General features: G+C 41.3%; 1 protein-coding gene across 1 annotated transcript in view; it reads left to right on the forward strand.

The window, feature by feature from the left end:
* The window catches only part of dachs (unconventional myosin-IXb-like dachs), a 150,413-nt gene that overhangs the window by 88,670 nt on the left and 35,382 nt on the right, over nucleotides 1-26,361 (forward strand). The window contains exons 2-3 of the mRNA XM_071591702.1: nucleotides 5,402-5,683; nucleotides 7,468-7,760. Of these exons, the coding sequence (XP_071447803.1) occupies nucleotides 5,402-5,683; nucleotides 7,468-7,760 (575 nt within the window). The remainder of the gene's footprint in view (nucleotides 1-5,401; nucleotides 5,684-7,467; nucleotides 7,761-26,361) is intronic.

Consider the following 26,361-nt stretch of genomic DNA (forward strand, 5'->3'; position numbering starts at 1 on the left):
GCTAGGGAGGCTTCCAGGAGAGGTGATACGTTTTCAAACAGAATGTCATTGAGTAAAGGATGTTTCTTCATTGTTCTCCGGATCTCCAACTCTTCCTTCTTGTCCATCCTCCTCCCTTTTTATCTAAAAATGTAATCTAAAAATGTTCATAAATAAAACTAAAGATAAAGTTGAGCCACTGGAAAATAGTGGGATATATGAAATGGTTTGCGGGGATTACAGTGCGAGGTACATCGGACAGAGTGGTCGAGCGGTGCGGACAAGAGCGGAGGAACACAAGAGGTGCTACAAGAAGTGTAACCTAGCCCAATCCCACTTTGCCAAACACCTGTGGGAGGAAAATCACACCAGTGATTTCATCCCCAAAATTCTACATCGTGAAGAAAAAGGGAGGAGGATGGACAAGAAGGAAGAGTTGGAGATCCGGAGAACAATGAAGAAACATCCTTTACTCAATGACATTCTGTTTGAAAACGTATCACCTCTCCTGGAAGCCTCCCTAGCAATAACAGAAAAACAGAACCTCTAACCCCTTCCCCCTAACTCCCATTGACTCCTAACCCGTACCTTTATCCCCATTAGCCATTGACTCAAATTATACCGACCAATGAAATTTTTCCCCTCTCTTAACCCACCTTCCAATCCCCCCCACTCACTAACGCTTTTCCTGGTGTTTCCTACCCTCTCCCACATTCTTTCGTACCTACCCCCGTACTCCCCTCCCCGCCCCCTCTTCCCACAACTCCCCCACCCTTTCCAGAAGAGGGTATATATACAATGATTGTGACTTTAAACTTTGTACCTGAGGATGACGCCGTAGCGTCGAAACTAGTCGTACCTGTAATAAAGTGGTGGATTGGAACAAAGTGTTTCTTTTTCATTTATCCTTTGTAAATATGACATGGTATTAGTGACTATATTTCTATTTCTAATTTCAAATAGAAGCAATATTTTATTTTGTATTGTGATGACAATTAGTTATTGCTCCGTACAGGAGTGTGTATACTCGTTGACTTCTAACTTTTTAAAGAAAAGGTATATACTTAAAAGACAATAACCGTATCCCAAATATATGTATTATTGGCGACTGGCTAGTGCAGTGAGTCATCCCTTTAGTAGTTAAAATCATGTATCATAAAATCGCAATTGAAACTTGTCAGGTCATGTAATTCAGTTTTACAAAACTGTAAAGCTGCAAGCTACGTGCATAGTATACCAACGATAATATATGAATTATTTCTTCTCCCCAGTTTTAAATTGTCGCCACTTGTCCTGTGAACTTCCCTTTTTGAACACTATCCTTGTTAATCGATGGCCTTTAGTAGACCTAAGCAAGGACAAATGATTAATAATACGTTCTCTTTGAATACTATAGCGTTTTTGTGCTTAAAATCGAAGCGCTATTATAGGCATGCAGTTATCCTTGAAATTGATATCCATCTATATTCGGGTATACCCATACGATTCCATTAAATCCACTGTCAATAATGTAATAAGTGTGTTTTGTTGAACAACTTGTAAATGTATATTACTTCTCCAATTTTAAGCTCAGTTTCAATGATTAAAAAATTACGAGGACAAAACCCAGTGAGTGACAATCCACCTTTTCCAATTCTGTGCATCACAATTTATTTGATTAATTTTTAAGATTGAATTTTTTTGATTTAATGAACATCATTGATTTCTAATCAAAATAGATTTAACAGTTGGGAGATAATTAGAAAGAAAATAGTAGAAAGAGAAATGTTGTCACCGTAAGGAAAGAGAGAGAATTTCGCAAACAGTGGCGCGAAATCGTTCTACATTGACGCAAAACTTTTGCGCATATGCTCGTTGACTTCTAACTTTTTAAAGAAAAGGTATATACTTAAAAGACAATAACCGCACTGTACTATGGATGAACTCCGTACAGCCGGCTAAAATAATGCCAAATCTTTCATTCACCATAGGATAGGAAATAGCTGAACGTCTAAAATTAACGTAGAATTACCTGAGTCACAGATTAAATAAGAGTATTCTCATTTTATGCATGAACGGAACCCTCATTCGGGATTAAATATTTTGGAAAATTAAGGATAAAGCTGGAATCGTTTTTATTTTATATACGCGTACTAAAATACCACAAACCAATGTTACGAATTTTTTTTCTCTGCAAAGAATTTGACCCTCAAGTTATATCTCTTAAAAAATTAGTTTGTCGTAGCCATAATAACAGCTTGTAATGCCAAACTAGGAGAGCGTGCCGGTGGAAAAAGGAAGTTTGTTTCTGCGCATGTACACTCTTGTTTGCGCCTCTAATCGAGGATTAGATTGGTAAGATGTTTTCTTACTCTTCTTTCATACTGCTCTAATCACGACCGTGGGTGAGTTTTTGTGCGGAGATGTCTTTTTTCCGAATGAAATGGTCTTGTTTCATCTCTCTATCACCTCTCGAGAGTGATGATTGCGCTCAACATGCGGGTGTTTATGAGAGGGCGATTAATCGTGAATTATCACGACTCCTTGGAAAGTGTTCCATGCTCCGAAAGAGCGAAGGAGTCCGTAACGGCCCTATTTCATGTTGCTCAGTTAGCGATCGTTAGTGGATAAAGGGGTAGTGGTTCTCGGAACGACGAGCGGGTAGATTGGTCGGAGAGCGAGGCGGAGTCTCTCATATCCTCCTCTTTCTCTCCCCCCCCCCGAGTCACTCCTTCCACCCCCCTACCACGCCCCCCGCCACCCCCCCCCATTCTCTCCCCCGTCTGGTACCCTCTCGCGCACACACGCACGTCCGTCCAGAATGTTTCCCCTGCAAGCGATTTGAGTCGATCGGACGCGTTCTTGCGTACCCACTAGTGGGTTGTTGAGGGAGGGGAGGGTGGGAAGTCATTAGTTCGCGGGCGCGGCGGCGATCTTCACATGTCCTTAGTGCATGAGAGGGGATCATCGCATGTGGCGAGGTAAGAGTCTTGGAGAGGATGAAGGGAAAGAGAAGGGGGAAGTTCATGAGAGAGTCCGACGTGTGACGCGTGTTTGAAGCCTGCCTCATAGTGACCACAGCCAGCCACTCCGGGGGGCGCGGGAGGGTGGAGGGGAATTGTTTGCGGTGGGGAGAAGGCGAGCGGTGGCGGCGATTGCGTTGAATCTTTGCGGTGGCCGACTCTCTTGCGGCAGGATGATCCAAGTCCCTCCTCCCGGCCCCGCGCTCCCCTCGCGAGAGTTCTCTACTCCTCCTCCTCCTCGGAGAGATATCCTTGAACGTTGAACCTTCAAACTACCCAACTTTCCTTTTCCCTGGAGTCGTCTCCGCGGACGGAGGTTTCGGGGGATTTAGGGCTACGTTGTGTGTTGATGTGTGGTTGTAACATGTGGATGTATCCAACCGACCGATGTGCGTCTTGCTCAGTCAACGGTCGCTCCATTTCATAATTGTATCCTTAGTTCTGTTAGCGAAATACCGCATTTCACTGTCAGTGTTTTGAGAAACGCAGTTCTCACGAAAGTCGATCGGATAAAGTCAAGCTACCTGATTTTGGATTGATAAAAATTCCTTTTCGTCCATTTCACCCGTAACAATTATATTTCATCATTCCATAAATAGTATCAACCGAAATATGAGAAATATTTTTATATAAGTTGTGTCCGTATGTTTGATTCCTGAATATTGTATTGTATTATACGATGCAATAGTATTCGTATGATTTCGGCTTATAAGTTTTTCTTGCTGACATTTCATGAATATTGTATATAGATCTTTTAGTGGCATGTAGTATTACTTTGGTGCAATATTTAGCGCGAAAAACGTTTGTATTCAATGGGGAATGCCCTAAAAAATTCCATTAACGGGGAAATAAATTTCTTTGCCGAATCAGAGTTCCGTCTGCAATATTTGATGAAACTATTCGAGTCTTTCAGATGATGCCTTGAACTAGAAAACAGCCTTTACAAAATAGTTATTTAATTTAAAAAATCAACTTGCAAAGTATGGGAATTTAAAAAGTCGACGGTAATAAAGAGAAAATGATTCAGGATGCTGAGCCTAGGATCTGTACCCTCTTGTAAATGTTAATATCCCACTAAACCGCTCGTTTAAGAACCGCTGCGATGTGGTTAGCAGTGAATGAGATGCGTGAGTAGCTTTAAATAACGACAGTCTTAAAACTTCTTGTAACTCAAGGTTTCCCACAGATTCTTGCAGACAGCTTCGGCCGTAAAGATTAAAAGACCGTCTCCGACAGTCGTTTGACATTCAAGAAATATGCCGAATACATTGCACGTGAGTCAGGTATCAGTGAAATACTCAAATAACCGCCTAACCATGTGCCTCGAACAATGCCGCAAGCCAAATTTATTCTGCTGTTGATCAGTTTATCCACGTTCTTAAAACTTTTAAGAATTTCGATATTACATGCAATCAAATCATGATAAATCACGCTATGATCATAATGCGATGCAAATTTTCTTAACTGTACTATCGGAAAATTACATTTTCCATCAGTAAGTCACGTCTCAAATAATGTTTGCATTGTTTTTACAGTAACTGTGACTAGTTACCTTCGAATTCTATAAATGGTGAGAAGAATGACATACGTTCTCCGGTTTTGAGATTGCTGTCATTCAAAATTCCCATTCTTCTTGCAGTAACTACAATATAAATGAGTAACTCTATGCCCATAACAGGAGACAGATTAAAATATGAAAGTCATAAAAGCCCAAGGATATCTGCATCTACTAGAGACTGACTAGATGACATTTTTCTTTCTGCTCTTTCGCTGTCTTTGTGACTTAGAGGTTATAGTCTTCTACTGTTGAACCAGGGAGTCACGGGGTCAAATCCAAGTGGGGTTGCTTTTAAACGTTACCCCGCTGTGACTATAAATAAGTACAATCATGTTGTTTTGAATAAGGTGGAATATAATTTTATTACGATAAAATGTATTTTATATTTTCATCTTTATGTTTAATGCATGTACTTGTTCATACAGCGCAATGGTGACACCTACCGATACCAATTTTAATATTTAATTGGAGATGAAGATGTACTTTTGGTCAATTTATGTGCATACTGTAAAAAGAAACGAGAAAAAGGTTACCTTTTGCATCAGAAGAAACTCTATATGTTGGGCAAAATTCAATTTTACTTCGCGTCACGTTATGAGACTATTTAAGTTTTATTTCGGACAGCGCAAATTCATTTTATTTATAAATGCGTTAGAATATTTCCAACCACATCCAGTGAATTTATTTCATCTCCCGACAATGATTTTCGGTTGGTTCGACGATACCTCGCGATTCGACCGTCCGAACCTTCAGCCCCACGAGCGTTATCACCTGAATGGAGTGATGGGACGGGGGCGGATATTTAGGGGGGTTTGCGCACCCCGGCCAAGGGCTAACCGCTGGATCGCTTCCCGTTTTTCAGACGCCTCCTCCTCCAACGAGGCCGTGCACCTCCAGCAACGGCTGCGGAGCCTCAGCACGGAGCTAGTCACGCTTCGCAACCGGCTGCACGTGTCGCAGCCAAACGGCGGCGGAGGGGGTGCAAATGCCCCCGGGGGACAGGGCCACCACCACCATCATCACCCAGGGGGGGGCAACGGCACTGCGGCACACCACGGGGGGGCGCCGCTGCACCAACCCCATCTTGGGGGCCACCACGGAGGCGTGGCGGCCCTCGGAAACCTGCACCTATCGCCTGCTGACGGTAAGGGAAAACTCCCACGCATAAGAGGGCGTATATGGCAGTGGATGCTCAGTATCAGCCACCGAGGGGGGAATTCGCAAATTAAGGAGAAGGGTAGTGGTGATTTGGCAAGCGACTACTGTAATAATTAGTCTTAGCTGGTGGTTAGATAAGTGTGAATTGAAAGTAAAATATTAGTATGGAAACTATCTAACGGAGGCGAAGAAAATACATTATATATTTATGTATGGGATATACACATATACGATATGTACACAAAAACATATATGTATGTATATATGAATGGATATATATATATATATATATATATATATATATATATATATATATATATATATATATATATATATATATATATATATATATATATATATGTATATATGCGTTGTTATTTACTTGTTTTTTTGCAAATAAAAATTAGCTCATGGACTCATGGTCAGCCTATAGAGTCTGAAACTTTGTGGCATTACCTCATTCATGTAGGTCCCATACAAAGATGTTTTTGGTTGCATGATTGTTTAAATATTGTATATGCATTGATCACGCGTTCTGTGTGAACGAAATAGTTTATCCTGGGGTCATCTGTTTTTCTGTCAATTGTGATTCCTTCTGTCAACCTTAAGCGGAGTTGAGATATACATCTAAGTATTCATTCGTTACTAATGTTAAACTGCACAATTGACGTCTTTCTTGTTTATGTTTAGTGGGGTCTTTTCAGAGACCTTCTTGCAATCAAAAGTTCCTAGGATTTCCGATGATCACGTGGCTTTTTCTGTTCTAAGAATTTCAAAACTAGTCAGGTGGGTTTCTTTTGAGTTCCATTTCAAAGATTAAATTTTTCTGGGACTGGTCTCCAATGATACAGGCGGATTCAAGGCGTGGTCTAATCGATGCGGGATGGCACCGCTCTTCCCACATTTTAATCGGAATACCACTCCGCTGCTCCTTAAATAAAAGCAATATTATTTTATTCTTTTGCTTTGTTTTCATCTGGTAGCGCATTTATTTCAAGAATACCCGCATACTGTGTTAATACTACTAGTAGTATGTATTAATAAAATGTTAAATACGAAAATAATACAGTAGTAATGAAATTTCATTTTCCATGGATGGAAATATATCGGAATAATACGCTATGCCGCGGAATCTGCTTTTCCGTAGTTGGTTCATGGAGCCTAAAGCCATTATATTGATCAAGTCATTTCGGTTTGTGAAAATGGAAATATATTTTTGCCCTGAAATTTCTGTTTCGCTAATTCTATCCTGGCGATCATTAGCATGGCATAATAACAAAAGGCATGCAAAGGTCACCCGCAGTCCCAATTTCTTTCTTTTCCCTTGAGCATATTCGTTGCGGACCCTATAATCCTTTCGAAAGGATTGGTTTCACTTTCGTGATTGACACTTGTTGTTAGCACACTATTAGCGATGTATTCACTTACCTTTAGCTTGTTCATGGTTTTCCTTTGTAAAATCTAGCGAGGAAAGTAAGACAATCTCCATATTATATTTAATTTTATGTGAATTCTGGAAAATAAACCACGACCACAATCCACCATACTCCATTTTGCCATGGAGGTGGTGCTTTTATTTTTTTAATGATTGATAATGGTTAGCATATTTTTGTAAATAATGTTTTGTGACGGATTTGCCTTGCCAGTGTAATATTTTTTGTAGAAGCTATAAGAAAAGCAATCCCATTGACTCCTTCAGGGCCCATCGAGGAAATCGCTTAATCTTAAGAGGCAGGGTGTGATTACCCTCTCTCCTTCTGTCCGATTCAGATCCCAAGAGTAGGCTGCACCTTTCGGGGGGAGGAGTTAGGGGCGCCGGGCCCTTAATGGGGAGGCCAACGCCCGCCATGGCACCTGCCACCCCTCCCGGTGTCGGCACCCTCACCTCCCACCTGCACCAGGGCCAGCACTGCGCCGCACCCAACCCCAGCCCAGGGCAGAGGTGCGCCGCTCCCAGCGTCTCCACCGCGGACATCGAAGACCTTATACACCTTCCTGGTCCACTGACGGAAGACGCAGTTATTAGGTGCCTCCACTCCCGATTCTGCGCCTCGCAGTTTTATGTAAGTACATGCATTGTTTCAACAGGTCGAAATCCAAATTTTTTATTTTTAATAATAGTTTATGTTCACAAGTTTCCATAGTGTATTTGCCGAGTTAAAAATAGATATAATGATTTTTCACCATGCTATTTGGAAAATGTTATTGTAAATCTTTTGCATTAATCCTTTGAAATGTTGAATCCAAAACTCATTTTATTTCGACTTAACTTTTGAGGAATTAATTTCCATGAACATTCGTGGTTTCAATGACAATAGAAAGGTATACAATCACGAGGCACTTATAAATGTTGCCTGTATCAATAGTATGAACGTTAAGTGCAAGAAAATCTGTCATTTTATTTCAAAAGTTATCTTCACACAATTTTTTGTAATTAAATATTAATTACAAAAAACTTAAGAATATGCAAAATGCTATTATTTTTTCCTAAGATATCTTCATCTTCATACCACGTGTTATATAAAATGTCCTTTGTTTTTATGTTTAAGTTATCTTTACCGTCAAATGAGAAATAGTTTTACCATTCCTTGGAGATATAATTTCTATTTGAATATTTATTTTACCTACCAATGTCTTCAATAAATTTACCGATTGTCAGTAGGGCACCGGAGACTTATTACCTAAATTCAATTATTAGTATATACCGGTCGTTACCTTCTTATTTTGAAACTCATTACCAAAATGTAGTGAAACCGTTTCATCGATATTTATTTTTCATTGTAAAATTGTTAAATAGCTTAGTAAGGTTTCCTCTGTACATGTATAAATTTCATATTCTACGTGCATTTTTAATTTTCGAGAAAAGATCATTTTTGTGCGTACGTGCTCAGAATTTTATGCCAATAATTATTTCCTTTAGAATTCTGATACCAAACTTATTGTACCTAAGCTTAAATTTAAAGCTTTTATTAAAGCGGTGTCAATACAGAAGCTGTTGCAGACGTAAAATATGTAATCGAAATATATTAAATGAGCACATTAGGTAAATCATTTAGTTAGTGTAACTATCATTGTTATCTCAAATATCTATTTTTAACATAATGGCGGCTCCGCTTCTTCCTTAGTTATCCATATCTTAAAAACATTCATTGCGAGGATACTTTTATAAATACGTCCTTAAATTGAATTTTATTCCTGCACTTGGACGCTTCAAAAGTTTGGAGTCCATTCCCCAAAGATATTCTCCTAAGAAAAAAAATGTTTCTGCATCGAGCATTAAAGTCTCCTATTTCAAAAGCAGCTCTTTAAGCTGTAATCACCACTACACTGCAATTGCATAGTCCTGAGTCAACGCTTGACTATTAGCGAATGTATGAAATTCTTTTATAGTTAACCTAGAAATTATTTTATTCTCTTTTTCCTCTCTCTTCGAATATCTTTCTACCGGGCAGCATCGCTTCATTTATTTGACCACCTTCTGTGTTTTAATGTTCGAAATTCATATTCCAGAGCTCGGCTATTTACTAGTTACGACTACTTACTAGCTTGACTAGTTAAAGACTACCAGAGAGCTTAGGTCTCTTCAGGTAAAGAAGCATGATATTTAACTGCAATGCTAATTGGTGTGGCTGTAATGGTGGCCTTAAGCTAAGTGTAAGTTAGAAATTTAATAGTTTTATCGCTTTTTAGTGTGCCAATTGTCACTGGTTTTGTTTTAATTCAGGCGCAACTGTATTTGTGACATTGATAATGACTCAGTTTAGTCGGCTCAACTAAATAAAAATATGGGGTAGAAAAAATAAAAAGTACGAAAACGTGTAAAGGTTCAAAATTCAAACAGTGTGTAAGCTTAATGACGTTTTAGAAAACATAAGCGATAAAAATTTCACACGTTTTCAGACTCACAATCTACATTTTCGTACACATTTTTCCTCTAAAGTAGTTATTAACTGATGTTTATCGGTCTTTAGGCGGTCAAAGACACGTTTCCCAACGATTGATCTTAGAAGCACTTCTCAATAAATTGTAATGGAACCTTCAAGCTTTTCCTATTGGCAAAACGCATGTTTCTCAATACTGTTTCAATTAGTATTTTTGCACCCTGGGAATACAAATGGTTCTGATTTTATGAGATTTGCCATCGATTTTTTTTTCCGAGCATCGTCCACATTTCTGTATTAGAAATTTCCATTTCCGTTTTGAAATTTCTTTTGATTAGGTTTCCCCTAGTCAAACATTGCGATTAAACCTTGAGAGAATCAATAACTGCCGTGTTCTCTGGTTTTGCTTAAACATATTTTGTGCCCTTCTGTTTCAAAAACATCTATGAAAAGTACTTTAAATAAAAATTGCCGGTATTTCCCAATGTTATAAAAATACAACTACTATAAAAGATGAACCATTATGGTGGATACCCTGCTTCAAGGCATTTTGTATAATTATTTTTCATTCCTGTTCCCAACAGATACTTGATTTTCTTATAAAATGAATATACAATCACTGGAACAGAATTATTAATTAAAAAATGAAAATAAATCTGATATCACTTATTTTGAAACTCTCATTTGTAATAAAATGTTTGTCCTCTCTATTCAATCATTTTATAAGTTTGAATGCCCACTCCTGTACTATTTCTGACTCACGGAACGACGTTCTCTCTCCCACGAGACAGATTTCTACTACCCATTCTTTACATAAGTTTGGGTTTTTGTGAATTGATGAGAACTCATTTGTTTTATTTTATTAAACGCTTTGATGGTTGAGAATATTTCGTATCCCTCGTGCCCAATCTTTTATATTACACCCAGTTTATGGACTTCGTGGAAGTGAGATAGGGTGTAATGACTTCTCAGAAACTTGATCTTTTTTCATGTTTTTTTTTAATTTAGAGCCTTTGATTATATGGTCATTGACGGTATTCTCTCGAATTTTAACACACTTCTGAATGTGCTATTTGTAGATATTCTACTGATCCTCCGATTTTAAATCTTATCTTTAGAGTTATGATTTACCGCCGACATTGTGAAAATGAACGGCTTGTTGAGAATCATACTGAAGTGATCGTTCCTTGGAATAATTACTCCAAAATGAGGCGTTCTTAATCATTATGATGAGGATCCTTCATAATAGTAGGAGATCGCATTTTCAAAATAATCTTAACGAATTAAATTCCTGCGGATTAGTGTCTGAAGTACAACTGTTTCCAGGACTGCTTTAGTTTTCAGGGCCCATTATTAGTAATTCTTATAGGAACAGATGAAAAGTTCCGAGTAGGCTTTTACTTGAATAATTCGCACTCTCGAAGTTGTAGAATGAAGTGTGTACTGTGACCTCAGGTCCTAGAGCTTAATCCCTCTCTTCCATCCCGCGCTCCAGACGTAATATGGCTGCGGAGCGCATTGCAGCCAGCCACGCCCAACAGATGAAGCACACTCAAACCCTAGAATAGGTTGCGCGCTAGCGTCTCTCCCGAGTTTCTTCTCCTTCTCAGACTCCCTTCTCACCCCTTCTCCCTCCCTCTCGCATTGTCCTTCTCCCTACCTCGTTCTCTTTCTCTTTCCTCAAACCCTCCGCTCCCGCCTCGCTAAGCTCTCGTCGGCCGCCGCTGCGTTGGTGGGACTGTGTAAAATCAGCGTGAGCCGTTTGAACCCCGAGACGTACTCGGATAATCACCTCTCTTCCTTTTTCCATTACTTTTTCCCCGCTACCTTAATTTATTCCAAAACAGGTAGGTTTCGCGGCATTCATTACGTTTGCTGTCCACGCCCGAGGAAACGGTGCCCGAAGGGTTTTTCAAATGTATATTTTACATGCACAGTCTGCTTGATCCAAGGATCGCTGAAAATACTAATAATTTCCGTTATGCTATGAGTGAAAGTAAAGATATTTTTTTCCTTCCGTGGCGCGGTAATAAATTCGTCTCGCTCATTTATTTTTCTTTTCGCCATGCACCACGTGTGTCCCTCCGAGACGGTACTTGGCAGCAACAAGGCCGGTAAATACGGTTTGGCTGAGGTGGTAATTCATCCACGTAGTACTCACTCCGTGATTTTTTTTTCACTCATACGCTTAGGTATTTAGTTCTTGTTCCGAGAAAAATCGGTTTGCTAATCGCATTCTATCGCGTAAATTGTCTGAAAATGCGCACAAGACTTGGCGAGCTTTCCATCGTTGTTTTTCCCATAATCTATTTTTGGTACTCGACTGCAAGCTATGGCTTACTATTCACCCGACCCGATTAGGGAAGCGTGCATGATGGGCAATATATCACGAGTGTCACAAAGCCTATCGCAGTTTTAGATTGGAGGCAAGGAGACAGTCAATGTTTGTGCTGCTGTCAGTCGTCGCGTTGTGATGCAAACACCACAGAAAATCAACTCGATAAACACTTCGGGTCTAGATTGTTAGCTCAATAGTGTCCAAGGTTTAGTCAACATTGTAAATATCTTCGGTAAAAATGCGTAGACCATGAAAGTATACCGTAAGTCGTTGATAATCAAGGATACAAATATTCCGATTTTTGATGAAGCGGGCAAAAACTTTATCTCACATATTTTCAGAACACAACTCAATAAAGTTTCCTTTACTCTGATTGTATGAACACAAATTCATAATCTGTGTCAGTTTACCCCAAATCTTGTATTTAACACGGCTAGCTGAGTAAAGCACTATTTTCCTATTGTCGGATTCACATTAATACGGCAACATCAGATGTAACTGTATGTAATGCAGCCGTAAATATGAGAGATCTTAAATGGGATATGTCTTTATAAACTCGTTCAAACATAAAAATATTATGAAAAATGTTGAAGTATTACTTAACTATGGATATTGTAAAATTACAGTTCATTGGCTTTGTAAAAGTTTTTGCAAGAGTACTTGAATTGTTATGGATGAAACATTGGAGATTCCAATAACGAATCCTTCTGGAAATGTTGCTTTATGGTTGTATTAGCAATTTTTTTCATTTTATTACATTACCTTACATTCATATCAGATATGTGATGGTTAAACACATTAACTGCTCTTAAGTTGAACTTTATTTCCCCTCATATCTGATGATAAAAAGTAAAAGATGATTAGAATTTCCCCAAGATTAGCTCTAAAATATTTGATTGGTCCCCGTGCCGGATTGTTAACGGCTTATGAAATGAAGCATGACGGATTGAAGATCATTTATGGGCAGAGGTTGAGGGAGCGAGAATACAGTATGGTTTTCAGGAATATAAGGAAACGGGGGAATTGAACTTGAGGCGAAATACTGCGTTTTCTGGTGAAAAAAGCACGTTTCATTTCAAGCATTCCGGTGTTCGTCATTCTAACATTTTTCGCTCTATCTTTTCTGCTACAACGGTTAAACAAGCCCTTGGCGGCTGCCTACGGAATTTCCTCGAATGCTCCCATTTGCTACATTTTTGCCTCAATGCAGCAGTTTTATCCATCCGGCAGTCGCATTTGCTCTCCACTCTCTCCCGCGTCGTTCCCCTCGCATTCTAGCGCTATTTACATCTCGTTTCGTCTCCACCTCTCCCTCCTCCCTCGCAAACCATTTTTCTTCTCCCACAACCTTAGATCCGCGAGGGCTCCCCATCTTCCAGTTCTCTTCGTGGAACGTATATCCTTCCCTCAGAGCGTCGTCTCTCTCTCTGGTATTGCCGAGGGAAGAACGTGGTGACCGGCTTGCTTGGTTCGGTGGGTTGTGCACGGCTCCCACTGTTCATTCGTCCTCTGAAACGGCCGTTTCTCTATCATTGTCATTCCCTCTCCTCTTTTGGTTGGTAATAAATTAAACTTCTTTAATGACCATGGAACAATTTCATACTGAGGTGCACTCCTAATCGCACTATTCTCTGAAACAATGTCTCATTTTCATGGAGTTGCTATAAAGTTAATCATTGACTGATTAATGTAAAATTAATGAGACGGCGTCGTCGACATCACGCTCATATTTAATTAACAATAAGATGTTACGCGCTAATTATCGGATAATTATCATTTGACAGCGAATTCACTGAGCACTCTACTTGCTGGGGGGTCCCAGAAGTCGACGCCCTCTGGTCGATGTCTTAAGTGGAAGTTTTTAGTCCCTATGAAAGGGATGGAGTGCTATCCTTTCATTTGAAGGGATACTCATTTTCATCTTCTTAGTTTACGACACCAGGGCACAAATTCAGGTGTTCAATGGTAATTCCTGGGATGGAGTTCACTCGTCTACGTAGTTTGTGAAGCTCTAAGGATAACTGTTTTTTTAAGTCTCAGCAATAGTAGAACTACCCACAAAATTTAGAAATGTGTGTGTAATTCCAAGACCTCAGCTCCGAAACGTAATAGTTCGTAGAGTAAGAGGCAAGAACAAAATTTTAAAATCAATTAGAAAGGAAAGCGATAAAGAATAATTAAGATCAGCTTACAAATAAATATGGATATTTTTTGCGGCAATACCGCTTTCAGAGTCTCAAGATCTCCGTAATTTTATTATTTTACATGTATACGTGCATAGCTTTCCCGAAGAATATTAACCGCAAAATCTAAAAATAAATATTAACTTGATTATTCCATGTAAACTTTTGCACGATATTTGACTTCACCATAGAAGAGGAATAAGCATAGAATTTTATTTAGTGAAATTAAGAAGGTTAAAATGAATATGGATCCCATATTTGTATCAAAACGCTCAGTAAATAATTAGTATACTAGTACAAATATCAAATAGTAATTAGCATATGTAAAAATGATTAATATAAATTAAATAGTAATCAGTTAATTAGTACCAAACGACGATACAATTTTTATTTTTTACTTCTTCTCTGAAGCGAATGGAGTCTTTCAATACTTGTCCCAACATTTGTCTTCAAAAGTAGTGAAATACAAATAGTTAAATAAAAACTTTTTATTCAGATTGAAAATCATATCCATTATCAATATCTTCGGTAAGTATTAGTTAGGTATTAAACCTTGGGAATACTCATTATGAACTCCGCTCTATCAAAGGCTGCCAAATCAATTAGATATTCAATCAGTCATGTGGACCGTTATACTTATCGGAACTTCATATCATCCATCCTTGATCCTCATCCGTAGACCGTGTCCGAGGCATGTGTACACCATGTACTCTGGCTTGAATTAGGAGTCGGAGTAATCAAGCGGAACCTTTTCAGTAAAGAGATAGATTTGCTTCAAAGTTACAGCAATGCAGCTGCAAACTACGAAACCAGGAAACAAATGGCAATCTTCTGACGGCTCCAAATAAAACATGTCATTTCAGTATTCATGTTCATTTTAAATTATCGATTCATGATCGCCTCTAATTTTCGTGTGTACAGATACACCTATTGGTAATCAAATGGCTTTATCCTATTATATATTTTTAGATGCTTGTGGTAATACGATTGGAATCAGTGCCGTTCGTGAATCGTATCAATGAACCATGTGAATAAATATTTTGCCCATTCAATTCATATTCGTGAATAAGAAAAAATGCGCTTGATTCGTATTTCAACTAGCAGTAAACTAAGGGAATACAAATATTCCACTTTTTCCCAACCAAAAAATACTAGCATAATGTTAAAAAACAGTCCATTGAGACAATTACAAGTATGCAGGATGATGACCGAGGTACTTTAGATCCTCAATGGGGACTCTCCAGGCATCGTGATATTAGGAAAAGCGGTAACATTGGGTTGAGAATTGACTCCCCCATTAAAGGTTGCTTACAATGAGGAATTACCATCGACTTCCTCGTAGAGTTTACTCAGTAATGCGATTCAGATACGTCTCTGTCTAACATGTCCGTGTTCAACGTCCACCAGCCGTAGAGGATTCCCCCGGCACAGAACTTCACAAAAATTTTAGCCGCATTTGAATGCATTTTTTTTCGAGAAATCCTTCTATCGGGTATCATGCGCGCTGCTTAAGCGCCCGGCTTGCGTTAATAATGAGGAGGCGTGCAGGTAGTTAAAGAAGTCCTTTCCCTGCGAAGATCTCCTCTTCCCCTCGTTATTTATTTTTTTGCGCCCGCGTTCGTTTCGAATGGAACGGTCTCACCAGTCGAGATTCCAACGCCTTCTAACCCGCCCCATGTCCATTCCCCCAACGATTCACCCGGCCAGGCTGAGGCAGAGAGGAGGCAGGGCGGGGTGAGTGGGGGGGGAGAGGCAGAATAAGAGGACGGGAGAGAGAGAGAACACCCAAGGACGCGTTTATAGGGAGCATCATCAATGCTCTCGTCCTCTGCCGTGGAAGAGCTTGGACGTCGTTTACCCGCGGCACAGGTTGAAGGAGCTGAAAGGGACCCGTTGAAAAAAGAAACGACTAAATAAATGGCAAGATCACTTGGTTCGAGACCCGGGTAGAGGGGAAAAAAAAGCCCCCGTTTTGACATTCCCGGCACGGAGTTCGTGCACTCTCTCATTCGCCGGTCTCATCTGCGGCGGCTGATGGGAAAGAAACTAAATGCAAGTACATAGTAATGAACGACGACGAAAAGCATCGCAATGAAAGAAGGTGGAAGCGGTGATGACGAGAGGTGGACAATCGAATTGCGGGAAAGACTCGAAATTAACGAGGACGGTGGCACCTTATCGATTCGTTCCCTGAGTTGATGGCCCCTGAAGGGCTCGGCGGTGGCGATTGTGGCGTGTGAATAGAGCACGGTGGTGTCGCGTGGGGTCAGGGAGGGATTCCTCGAAATGTACCGAGGTGGAGGGTAAAGAATAAGAGATCGCAGGTCGCAGTGCTGAAGGAGCTCGGCAGCTTAATTACGTGAGCTCCCGCTGTAGGAGTGGATGGATGCCAAACGGTGCGGATCTCGCCTTCGTGTTGGTCAGACTGGAGAGTCTCCACCCGTCCGATACCACCGTCCGAGGCATTCGTTGCACGCCATGTACGTACTCAGGGCCGGATTAAGGGTCGGAACTATTGAGCAGAACCTCTTCTGTAAATATGCTTCAAATTTCCGTAAGATATACGTACGACAATGCAGCTAAAAACTACAAAGCCAGGTACTGAATTGACCACCCTCCGACGACACCATTTATAAAAAGCACAGTATTCAACTCGAAAGTTGATTTGACTCAAAATAAATTACGTAATTTTTCCATTTCTGTTCATTTTAACGCATCGTGTCGAGGTCATTTCTGAAATTCGTGCGTGTAGCTATTCCAATGGGCTATCAAGTGACTCGATTGTATTATATATCGTTTCGTTTTTTGAGTTTAATCATTATCTTCTATGAGAAAACCATTTTTTTCCTTTTATTTCGGAAGAAGCGGACGAGGGCCACGAAGAAGTCTTCTCCGCCCGAGGCGTCGAATAAAAAGCCTTGCGATGGGTCAGCACGCACGGCTGTCGACAGACGGAGACTTCTGACGGCATAGCCCTCGGTCGATTTATAAAAATTTAGACTTGGGCGCGGCGTCAGGCTTGTTACCTGAAAGCTGCCATAGAGGGAGGACAATCGGAAGGAGTGGCAAACCTCGTGCTCTCCATCTGGGGTCCCATGAATGCATGTCATGGATGTAGCCCCCGGCCGAGTTTACCGTCGGTGGGCGTTTAAGGTCCGATCGACACGTTTTGACTACCCACTCGAATCTGTGGGATCCCTGTAAGTCGCATCTTCCAAAAGAGACGAGTTTTTGCCGTGCGAAGTTCATGGCACAACGCTATGCTAACAAACAACTATGGGTTCTGATAGATGCAATAAAACACATCGAATGACGGCATCCATTCCCATCTGACACCGACTACGGCGTGAAATTTACACAGCGATACAATGAGTTGTTCAGACGACTTCTGCCGTCCGCGGCCAGACACTCAGTTCGGTATAATTCTGTGTATCGTGTAGGCAGAGAGGGAGTGTGGGCACGAATTGGATTGCTTGGGTTTTAGGCATTCTCTTTTGGTTTTTCGGACAATGGGGGATGTCGGTTTGGATTTTGGACCGCTAACTTTGAGAGGCTGTGGGATGCTAAAAGCCTTGGTAGAAGTGAGAATGTTAGTTAAGCGTGAGAAGAGGAAGGGAGAGAACAGTCTTTTTGGGCGGCATAAAATCCAGTTGGATGTACGAATAACTGGAAAAAATAATGAAGCACAAATGAGAGGAAGTCCTCGCAATATGTAAGACTTGGCAGTTGTTATTGACCGTCCGGAAGCTGCCTTTCATTGGTAGGGAATACCTACGAAATTATGATTATTATTGACACGCCATTGTATAAATACACGTTTATAAATTAGCAATAATTTTTTTAAGATCAAAGAAATCTTATGCATTTAATATCGTCAAAAATTTGTCTAGTCCTCCATATTTAAGTGATAATGTAATTCCGGTTCTCTGTTTATAACGTTTTAATAATAGGATAGACTCGATGTAATTTTCTTTCCTTCTTTAATAGAAGCAAACAAATAGAATACATTTACCACGTGTCAATGAGGACAGCTCAGGAGCAAAAAGGTAGTTGCAGACTGCCCCAATCTGAGTGGGTGAATTAATCAACTGATCAAGCCGTTTGCTGTGCGGCGCGCCCTCTGGCATGCACGGCGCCCTGCCGTGAACGGCGGACGGCGACAAGTCGTCCCGTCTGAAAGGAGCTATAAGTGAGGAGGAACGAAGGAGAAAACCCGAGTCGAAATCTTCTGCCGAATGAAATTGTCTGTCCCAGGACAAAATGTCGGAATTTTGCCGTCGACCAGTCGGGAGTGATCTTTCACGCAATGTTCAGTAATTAAGACTACCAACTCGTAATCATCCCAACGATTCTCTTATAGCCTTAAGCAAATTGTGGGCATGCAGCTCATAAGTATACTTAAGTAAATTGTTATAGATCATTCACTGGAGGGTCATTATTAAATCTAACCTTTTCACGGGGTACACACATCAAAAGAATATGCCGGTTCGTCATAAATAAATTTCCTTAGATAGTATTCGGAGAAATGCGATGAAAAAGTGAGCGAGGGGTTGTTTATATCTCATCTGTTAGGACAGTTTTGGCATATATGTCAAGTATTTGTAATGCATTGTCGAAAGTGGTGATTAAACAATAGAGTTAAAAGAATATCAAATATATTTTGAAAAATTTCCAAATGAAGAAAATAAATGCGAGGGGTGTTCTTGTAGTAGCTAGAAAATGAGTTCATTTGGCACACGAATTGATTTCCACAGAGAAGGCGAGAGAACTAAGACTTTTAGAAAGGCGAAAGGCTCTCCAGTTGACTTTTGACACCCTGGAGATATTTTGGCCACTCGATATATTGCAAATCTGATCTCCCGGTTAACATGAGAGAAATAGACTGCACAGGTAGATTTCAATACTATTTATTCCCTCGATTTATTTACGAAAGCATAATAATTATTTAGCGATTGTAATCGAAAACAAGCTAGTTACACACTCACTCGTGGCGTTTTAAGTAAATGTAAATGTATGTGCGAGGGGCATATCCGCCGCAATCCCTCCCACGCTGTCTGACTGATAAAGTCTTCTTGTTACTAACCCACCTGTTATCTTGCATGTTATATCATTGATTTATTTCTTTTGTTATATGTTTGAAAAACATCCAGATAAGAAGGCGTTTCCAACGATGAGACAGCTTCTATACTCAAAGACGATCAGCTTACGAACAAGGAAGCAACACGTTAAAGCAATTGTATACATTCATAAATTCATGTGGGATTAGGCAAACGATGAATCGGAGACAAGAACCTTTGGAAATCAAACCATAGGTTGCATTGGCAACCTGAAAGCCGGAGGCGGATGCTGAACATCAAATGGACAGATAAAATAAGAAATGTAGATGAATGTAGAAGAATAGAAGAGGAGAAGGAAAAGTGGCTCCGTGAGGAAAATAAGAACCAGATCGATTGGACACATTTTCGGAAATAATTGCTTTGTTATGAGCGTAAAAAGGGTTATTGGACCAAAACAAAATTAGCGAATGAGAGAGTGAGCATTGGAAAGGGAAGAGTGAAAGGTTTCAGTCAACCGATCTTCGATTTGAAATCCTGGTTTTGCGATTTGAAAAATCAGATATGATTCACATTGTCAAGCAATTAAAGTCGTTACCAAAATACGTTGTATTCCCCAGCTTTGTACGTACTCAGTCGCTCACTCCCTCTTCAGGGGTTAAGTAATATTTCCGCAATAAGAAAGTCACATTTGGCAGTATTCAGAGAAACAAATGCGGGAATTTCACGGAGTAAATATCATTCGCCATGACCGCGATTCTTACCCGGATACGTCGTGGGAGATTATTTTAACCCATTGTAAAATCTTTTTCCGTCTAAATCTGTTGACCTTAGTATGTGAAGAAAACACGCATTCCGTTTAGCGATTAAAACATCGCGAGGCGCAACCAAACTCTTCAAGTGCTAGTCAAACTACTGAATAAATGAACACCAATGTACGATTTTCAGAAGCTCGTTTAAATTTTTTTGCGGTCGTAGTTGTCAAAGGCAATAGAAAATTCTGAAGCCGGAACTGACTAATCCACTGCTTCTTCTTCCGTTGTCTGGGGCGCAGTTTCGAATTTATTTCATACCCTATCGCGATACAATAAATGTCTACCCTGCGAAATACGAGGGATGAAACCTTCCCTTCACTATTGTCTCACCACCGAAAAGTGCCCCCCAGTGGGTCCCTCTTAATGTAAACTTGGCCGTCGACCGCTGACAATGCACACCCAACTCAATCCGACGGCGAATAGCTTTCCATCAGGCGGGTGTGAAGCAGATCCCCATTTCCGCGAGCTTAAGATATCCACGTTTTTTTTGGGTACCATAAAGTGTGAAAGAAATATTATTTCCTTCTAATTTCTCGGCCAGAGTTAATTCTATGCAGCATTTTCAATGTATTCATCGATTTCTCACCTGCTTTCAAGATTCAAAATTTTAAGGGCTTCATTACACGATGGTAATTGCGCATAAAAAGCGATAGTTATGGCCCGAGGAAGCGATACATTAAAGATCAAAGGCCGGAGGACATGGCAAGGTCGGAAATGTTTCGGGAAGTGTTGACTCCGAAGATATTACAACCAGCTGGGCGATAAGAGGGTAAGCAAGTGCACCATTATCTGCTGTGCGATGATGGCGCCGTCGATTGCGAGAAATGAATAGGAAAGCACTTCGTTTCCAGCCTCTGTCTCTCCCTCTCCCTCCTTCCATGCGGCCCAAACTCTGTCCTGGACGACTCGGCGCCTCAGACCGGAGGGTTAGGTATAGGAATTGGAATGGAAGGTCCTGGGGTAGGGCAGAGGAAGCAGCCTGGTACCAACCTGAACTCAATGAAAGACGCTAAGGAGTCGCTATATAAGAGTTTTACGTCCACCCCACAGGACTGCGATAATATTATAAGTAGTTATGATTTTCATGCCCCCTTAACTCTTCGGTCGATCCTCTACCTCTCCTGTCGCTGTATCACTTCTGAAGTGTGGATGCTGCGTTATTTTAAGTATGAACTCTTTGTTTTCACCATCATCTTTTTCCGCGAACTTTCCCATATCCTTCAGTTTAGAAGTTCAAGTATTTTTCAGCCTAATCATAATATAATGATTCAATATTTATACATTCCTCAAATTATCCCTCGCTCGAGTTTTCTCCATTCTCCGCCGAATTCACAGTTTTGTCATATCCACATATTTAGTTTCAATTTCTCAAGAGTCCACGCTCCTGTTCCGCTTACTCGAGTCATAACATCTAAGAAACCTCCTTGTAGACGGAGAATTAACTGTCTAGTGCTCCTGAAATCCCATCCGCAGAGAATCCAAGGTAGGGATCGGAACTCCATTGAAAATAATTCTCCAGTCCACCCAGATTCGATCCCGAGTCCTTGGCTCGGCCAGCCGACGCGCAGCCTTAGCGCCCCACCGGACCACTCCAACCGACCCTACCCCCTCCCCCTTTGTGCACTGAATTATATTTATTTCCGAAAGCGATGCGGGAGCGGGGAGGAGTAGAGAAAGAGAGGCAGGGCCGGAGGTGGGGTGTGTGGCTTCACTTTGGTCTAACACGGCTCTCGAGTATTTGTGTGAGCGTGCTTTGGTGAGTGGGGCGGGACAGTGGGTTGTTTGGGGGCAGGAGTAGGCGGCGGGTGCAGGGAGGAAGGGGGGAGGGGCGAGTAGCTGGCGGCGAATAAATTAACAGACGGGATAGGGGCTGAAGGGCTGTGTTGTGTATGGGGAGGAGGGAGGGGATAGGAAGGCGGAGACGTGTGTGGGGTGAGAGAGAGGATAGGCAAAAAGGGGAGGGGTGCGGGGGCTTCACCTAACACCCCCCGACCCTCCTACTCTTCTCCCCTTCCTCCACACCACCCCCCTTGTGCCACCCTCACAGAGAGCCACCGACTAAAAAGAAAACCGGTTCCCCGCATTCCAGAGCCCACGGAGCCGAAGGGCGGGAAGGAGGGTGGAGGGGGGAGTGGAGGAGAGGAGGAAAGGCAAGGACAGGATAAATAGGAGGGACAGGTAAGGACGGGGAGAGGGATAGGTGGAGGGGGGAATGGTAAGGGGAAGAGGGGATGGGGGACGGGTTACAGGGTAAGGGTTGCGAGGGAGGGGGAGATGAGTCTCGGTGTGAGAGGGGGCGGAGGATGGCCGGCGTGGTCCCCTTCTTCCTCTCATCCGCAGCAGTGGGTTGCCGGGAAGAGCAAATCACGGATTTGTACCGAAATAATACCGCCCGGTTTCCCGAGGGAAAGCGATAATTGCGTAAGGCCGGCGCAGGGCGCTCCGAGGCTGGCCGTCGGCGGTTGCTGCGACCGCCGCCGACCTCCCCAGCCCGTCGCTCCCTCGCGCGGCGCCGCGTAATTTTAATCCGTTTCCACAAGAGTTCTCTCTCTCTCTCTCGCTCTCTCTCTAACCCCCTCTCCCCCCGATGGAGGGAACGTTTGTTTGAGTTTGCTCTCGATGCATGCAACAGCGCATTCATGCAAGGCACGCTTTTACCGCCATGGGCACACACACAAAATGAGTTCTTGCACTTACGGTTGTTGGAACTATTGGATTTGTCGTTTCGCACGGAATATTTAGCATAAATTTTAAAATATGAATGGCAAACGGGAATGCAGTTTAACTTGTTTACAAGCGTCCCATTGTTTTGACCTTTTAGAGGTGTCGTCAAAAGCACTCGAATTCCGGAAGAAAATAATGGCTTCCTATTGAAGTGATGATTGGTTAATGATGATGTGTGGAAAAGTGCAAAGTTAATTTGCCAACTCATATTTTTTGTTTTGTACTTTGGTGATTATTGAAGTTACAACCCATTCAAATTGTTTCTTTCTTGTTTGTATGTATTGATGTTTCCTGAACCGTATACTGGTTTATAACGGGTGGTGAAAAAATATTATTGAGTACCTTTCCCTTTAAAAAAAAACTCTTTTTCCAAAGTATGTCATGTCTGATCGGCCACATGAACTCATAAGCGTTTATGGATTATCTCTATCGGTAGCGAACTTGAAATTAAATAACTAGTCAGTTTTATTCCAGATAAACAATCAATTTAATATTTAGTTGATCGTAGTATAGTTGATACTTGATTTTCTGTTTTTCTTGTCTTATTGTTCTACATTTGGCAATAAACATTCCGGAATGCTTTATTTTTAATACCTGGTCGTAACTTGCTTTTAAAATAACTGTTTCAAGGAATTCCAAATTCCTTTGCCTGCATTTGTTGTTAATACATGTAATAACGATATGTACTCACCCCTCTGCACTATCAAAACAAAGAGAAAATAATGAAATATAGTATACAGCTAAATACTCGTCGATAGGTGCTAATGTTACTGCTGCTGCCTGTTAAGACACATTCCAAGGAATTCAAAGATGCCAAAAAATTGAAAAACGGAATGAAAATCATGAAGTCACGCGAGTATTTTCAAATTTGTTGTCTCTGGCGTAAGTTTATGGAATTTACACAACATATCAAAATGAAATACGTACCTTAAAGTCTGATGAATAAATTTTTGATGTGTGTTGTGCGCCAAAAAAATACATTTTTGCAATATGTCACGGCATATCCTTGAAGCGTCATTCAAATTAAAAGATAATTTCAACTTGATGGGAGCAAAGAATAAGGATATGAGTGGGATAAAAGAAACTTGAAACTCGTGAGAAAACATGATTTCAAGAACTACTCTTTTTCCCCGATTAATACTCACATCTTCTCATATCGACGTGAAGTAAGGCTCCGGAGATTCTGTTCACATGATAGAATTAACAAGGAGGAGATTCATTCAACTTTGTTTGCATTCAAGACTTATTGCTATCTCGTGACCTGCAGTTCAAGTAAGCGGAAAGCCCGCCCAACGGTATTGATCACTGGCAGCAGTTGCACTCGCTGAATGAGAACGATCTTCATTCATCCGAAGTGATTTCAATGCCTGCTGGTATGAATGCAAACTAATTTAGTGTCAATAGCCTCGGTGTCGACGGTGCATTTGTAAAGCCCAAAGCAATGGCAGTGCTGATATGTTGTCCTCGTATTCCTACTGGCGTACCCCCCAGATATTCCCGATGCCTCAGACTTTCCATTTATTCCAGGAGCAAATAAAGCAACGCCGTGGTAAGAATGAACGTTAGATCTCGAGAGTGATGAATTTTGAAGGTTACTCCGACATGTATGTATGTATTGCATTATATTATAAATTTATTACTATTTACACTGTATCTAAGCGCATACGGTATTTGAACTTGCAAATTGAATATTACAATTAAATGATTTTTATTGAGAAAACTCATTATTACAAAATAAATTTAACTCATATCTAGTTTTTCAACTGTACATGTAGCAAGCTGCCTTTAAAATACCTATCTGAGCTCGAACCACTGAGTAAAATTTAAAATTTTGACTTTTCATGCTTTCTTGTACATTTCAGTTTATTTATCTATTTCTATGGCCGCCCTCGACATGGCATTTTGGTGATATAAGAATGTAGTTGAATTTTATTGTTTTAATAATTCAGTTGAAAATCACACCAAAAAGTAGGCACATCTGCTACCCTCACGAAACTTTGCAATGTAAGGTCTGTCCCAAAAGTAGTAGGACTAAGTCGATAAAAAAATTTTACTATCAGAATTAATTCACTGAAAAGTCTTCATCCTCTTCATCCCCTTCATCTTCATCAAGTAGCACCCTTGTGCGTCCAAACACCGCTGCCAGCGGGTTTTCCACGCCTCGCATGCCCTCTGGAAGGCGGCGCCCGGAATACTGCTAAGCTTCGTCGTCGCGACCTGTTGCAATGCTTCCACCGAGCCGTTATGACGTCCTTTCATCACGTAATTGAAGTATGGAAAGAGGAAGAAGTTTGGCGAGGCAACGTCAGGGCTGTAGGGTGGCTGAGGCAGGGCCGAGAAGCAATTCGCAGATCCGCGTGCGAGTTTCCTTTCGTTCGTCCGAGAGCACTTGCGGCACCAACTTCGCACAGGCTTTTACCATGTCCATTTTTGCTCACAATTCGATTTACATCACTTTTAGGGATTCCTAGTTCATAACACTTAATCTGCAATTCCTGTCCAACAAAGTCTTCACTCTTGCGAGATTTTCGTCACTTTTCAAGGTCGAAGGGCATCCTGAACGTTTAGTGTCTCCAACATCTTCCCTACACTCCCGAAACAACTTGCGCCACTCAAAAATACCCGATCCACCCCTGGCGTTATCGCCTTGAGCATGCAACGAGTCGTTCTTTCCCGGTTTTGCCCAGTGTCACGCAAACTTTGATGGCTTAGCGCTGTTCCAATAACAGGGTCATGACGGAGTGTATAACAAGGTCACGATATAGAGGTTTCGCAAACGAATAATCTCCTCTCTATTAAGGCTGGGAGCCAACTGCCACCGGCCTCCAGCCTTTTCTGAAACTCCCCTCCCTTGAAACCAGCCAGAGAAACCACCATCCATCCGTCCGTCTATCCGGGGAAAAATAAGTCATATTACTTTTGGGATAGGTCTTTCAAGTGTGCAACAAATGACCACTCAAAAACTTTGAGTTAGGTTTTGGTCTAAGCAATGACTAAATGGTATCTTCAGGTATCAGCAGCTATTCAACATCTTCCAAACCCTTACCAATGCTCCGAAGAACCATTCCAGCTGTGAACCTGAATACCAAACCTGTTTTCAGAAAGACTTTCGCCCCAAGTAGTAGTAGAAATCCGCTTTTTAATGTGTTCCAACGCCTGATTTCATATCGCACCATATATTCCACACAATGAATTCAGTTGCAATTCACACAATATAAGAGGCAAACCCGGAGCAGAATAAGAATCATCCTTCCAGTTAACCGACGTTACCTACCTTGGCTTTCATTCCAATTTTTAAGATTCTCATGTGAATAAAACGCTGTGACCTACATGGGATCACATATGGCAGAAAATGCATGCTCTTTTCATGCAGATTGAAATTGCATCAAGTACTCAAATGTGGGATTTTAGTTCAATTTTTAGAAATTTGGAGGGGTTGGAAATAGCTCACATATACAGGGTTCGTCCGGAAAATAAGTGCACTGATTTTTTCCCGCCGCTCCAGGCGCGCCCAGCACCGCTCTGACGGGCTGCGATTGGAGGGGGGTATGTTGGCAAGCGACGCTGAAAGAGGCAGTCGGCTCTGAGCTGTGGTGTAGTGAGGAGCTCTGTTAACGCGAACCTCCACGCTCGACCCACGTCACGGAACGCGATGCCGAAGTTTTTGGA

Source organism: Hetaerina americana, unplaced genomic scaffold, assembly GCF_022747635.1.
Source record: "Hetaerina americana unplaced genomic scaffold, ioHetAmer1.1.p SCAF_1, whole genome shotgun sequence".
Lineage (NCBI taxonomy): Eukaryota > Metazoa > Arthropoda > Insecta > Odonata > Calopterygidae > Hetaerina > Hetaerina americana.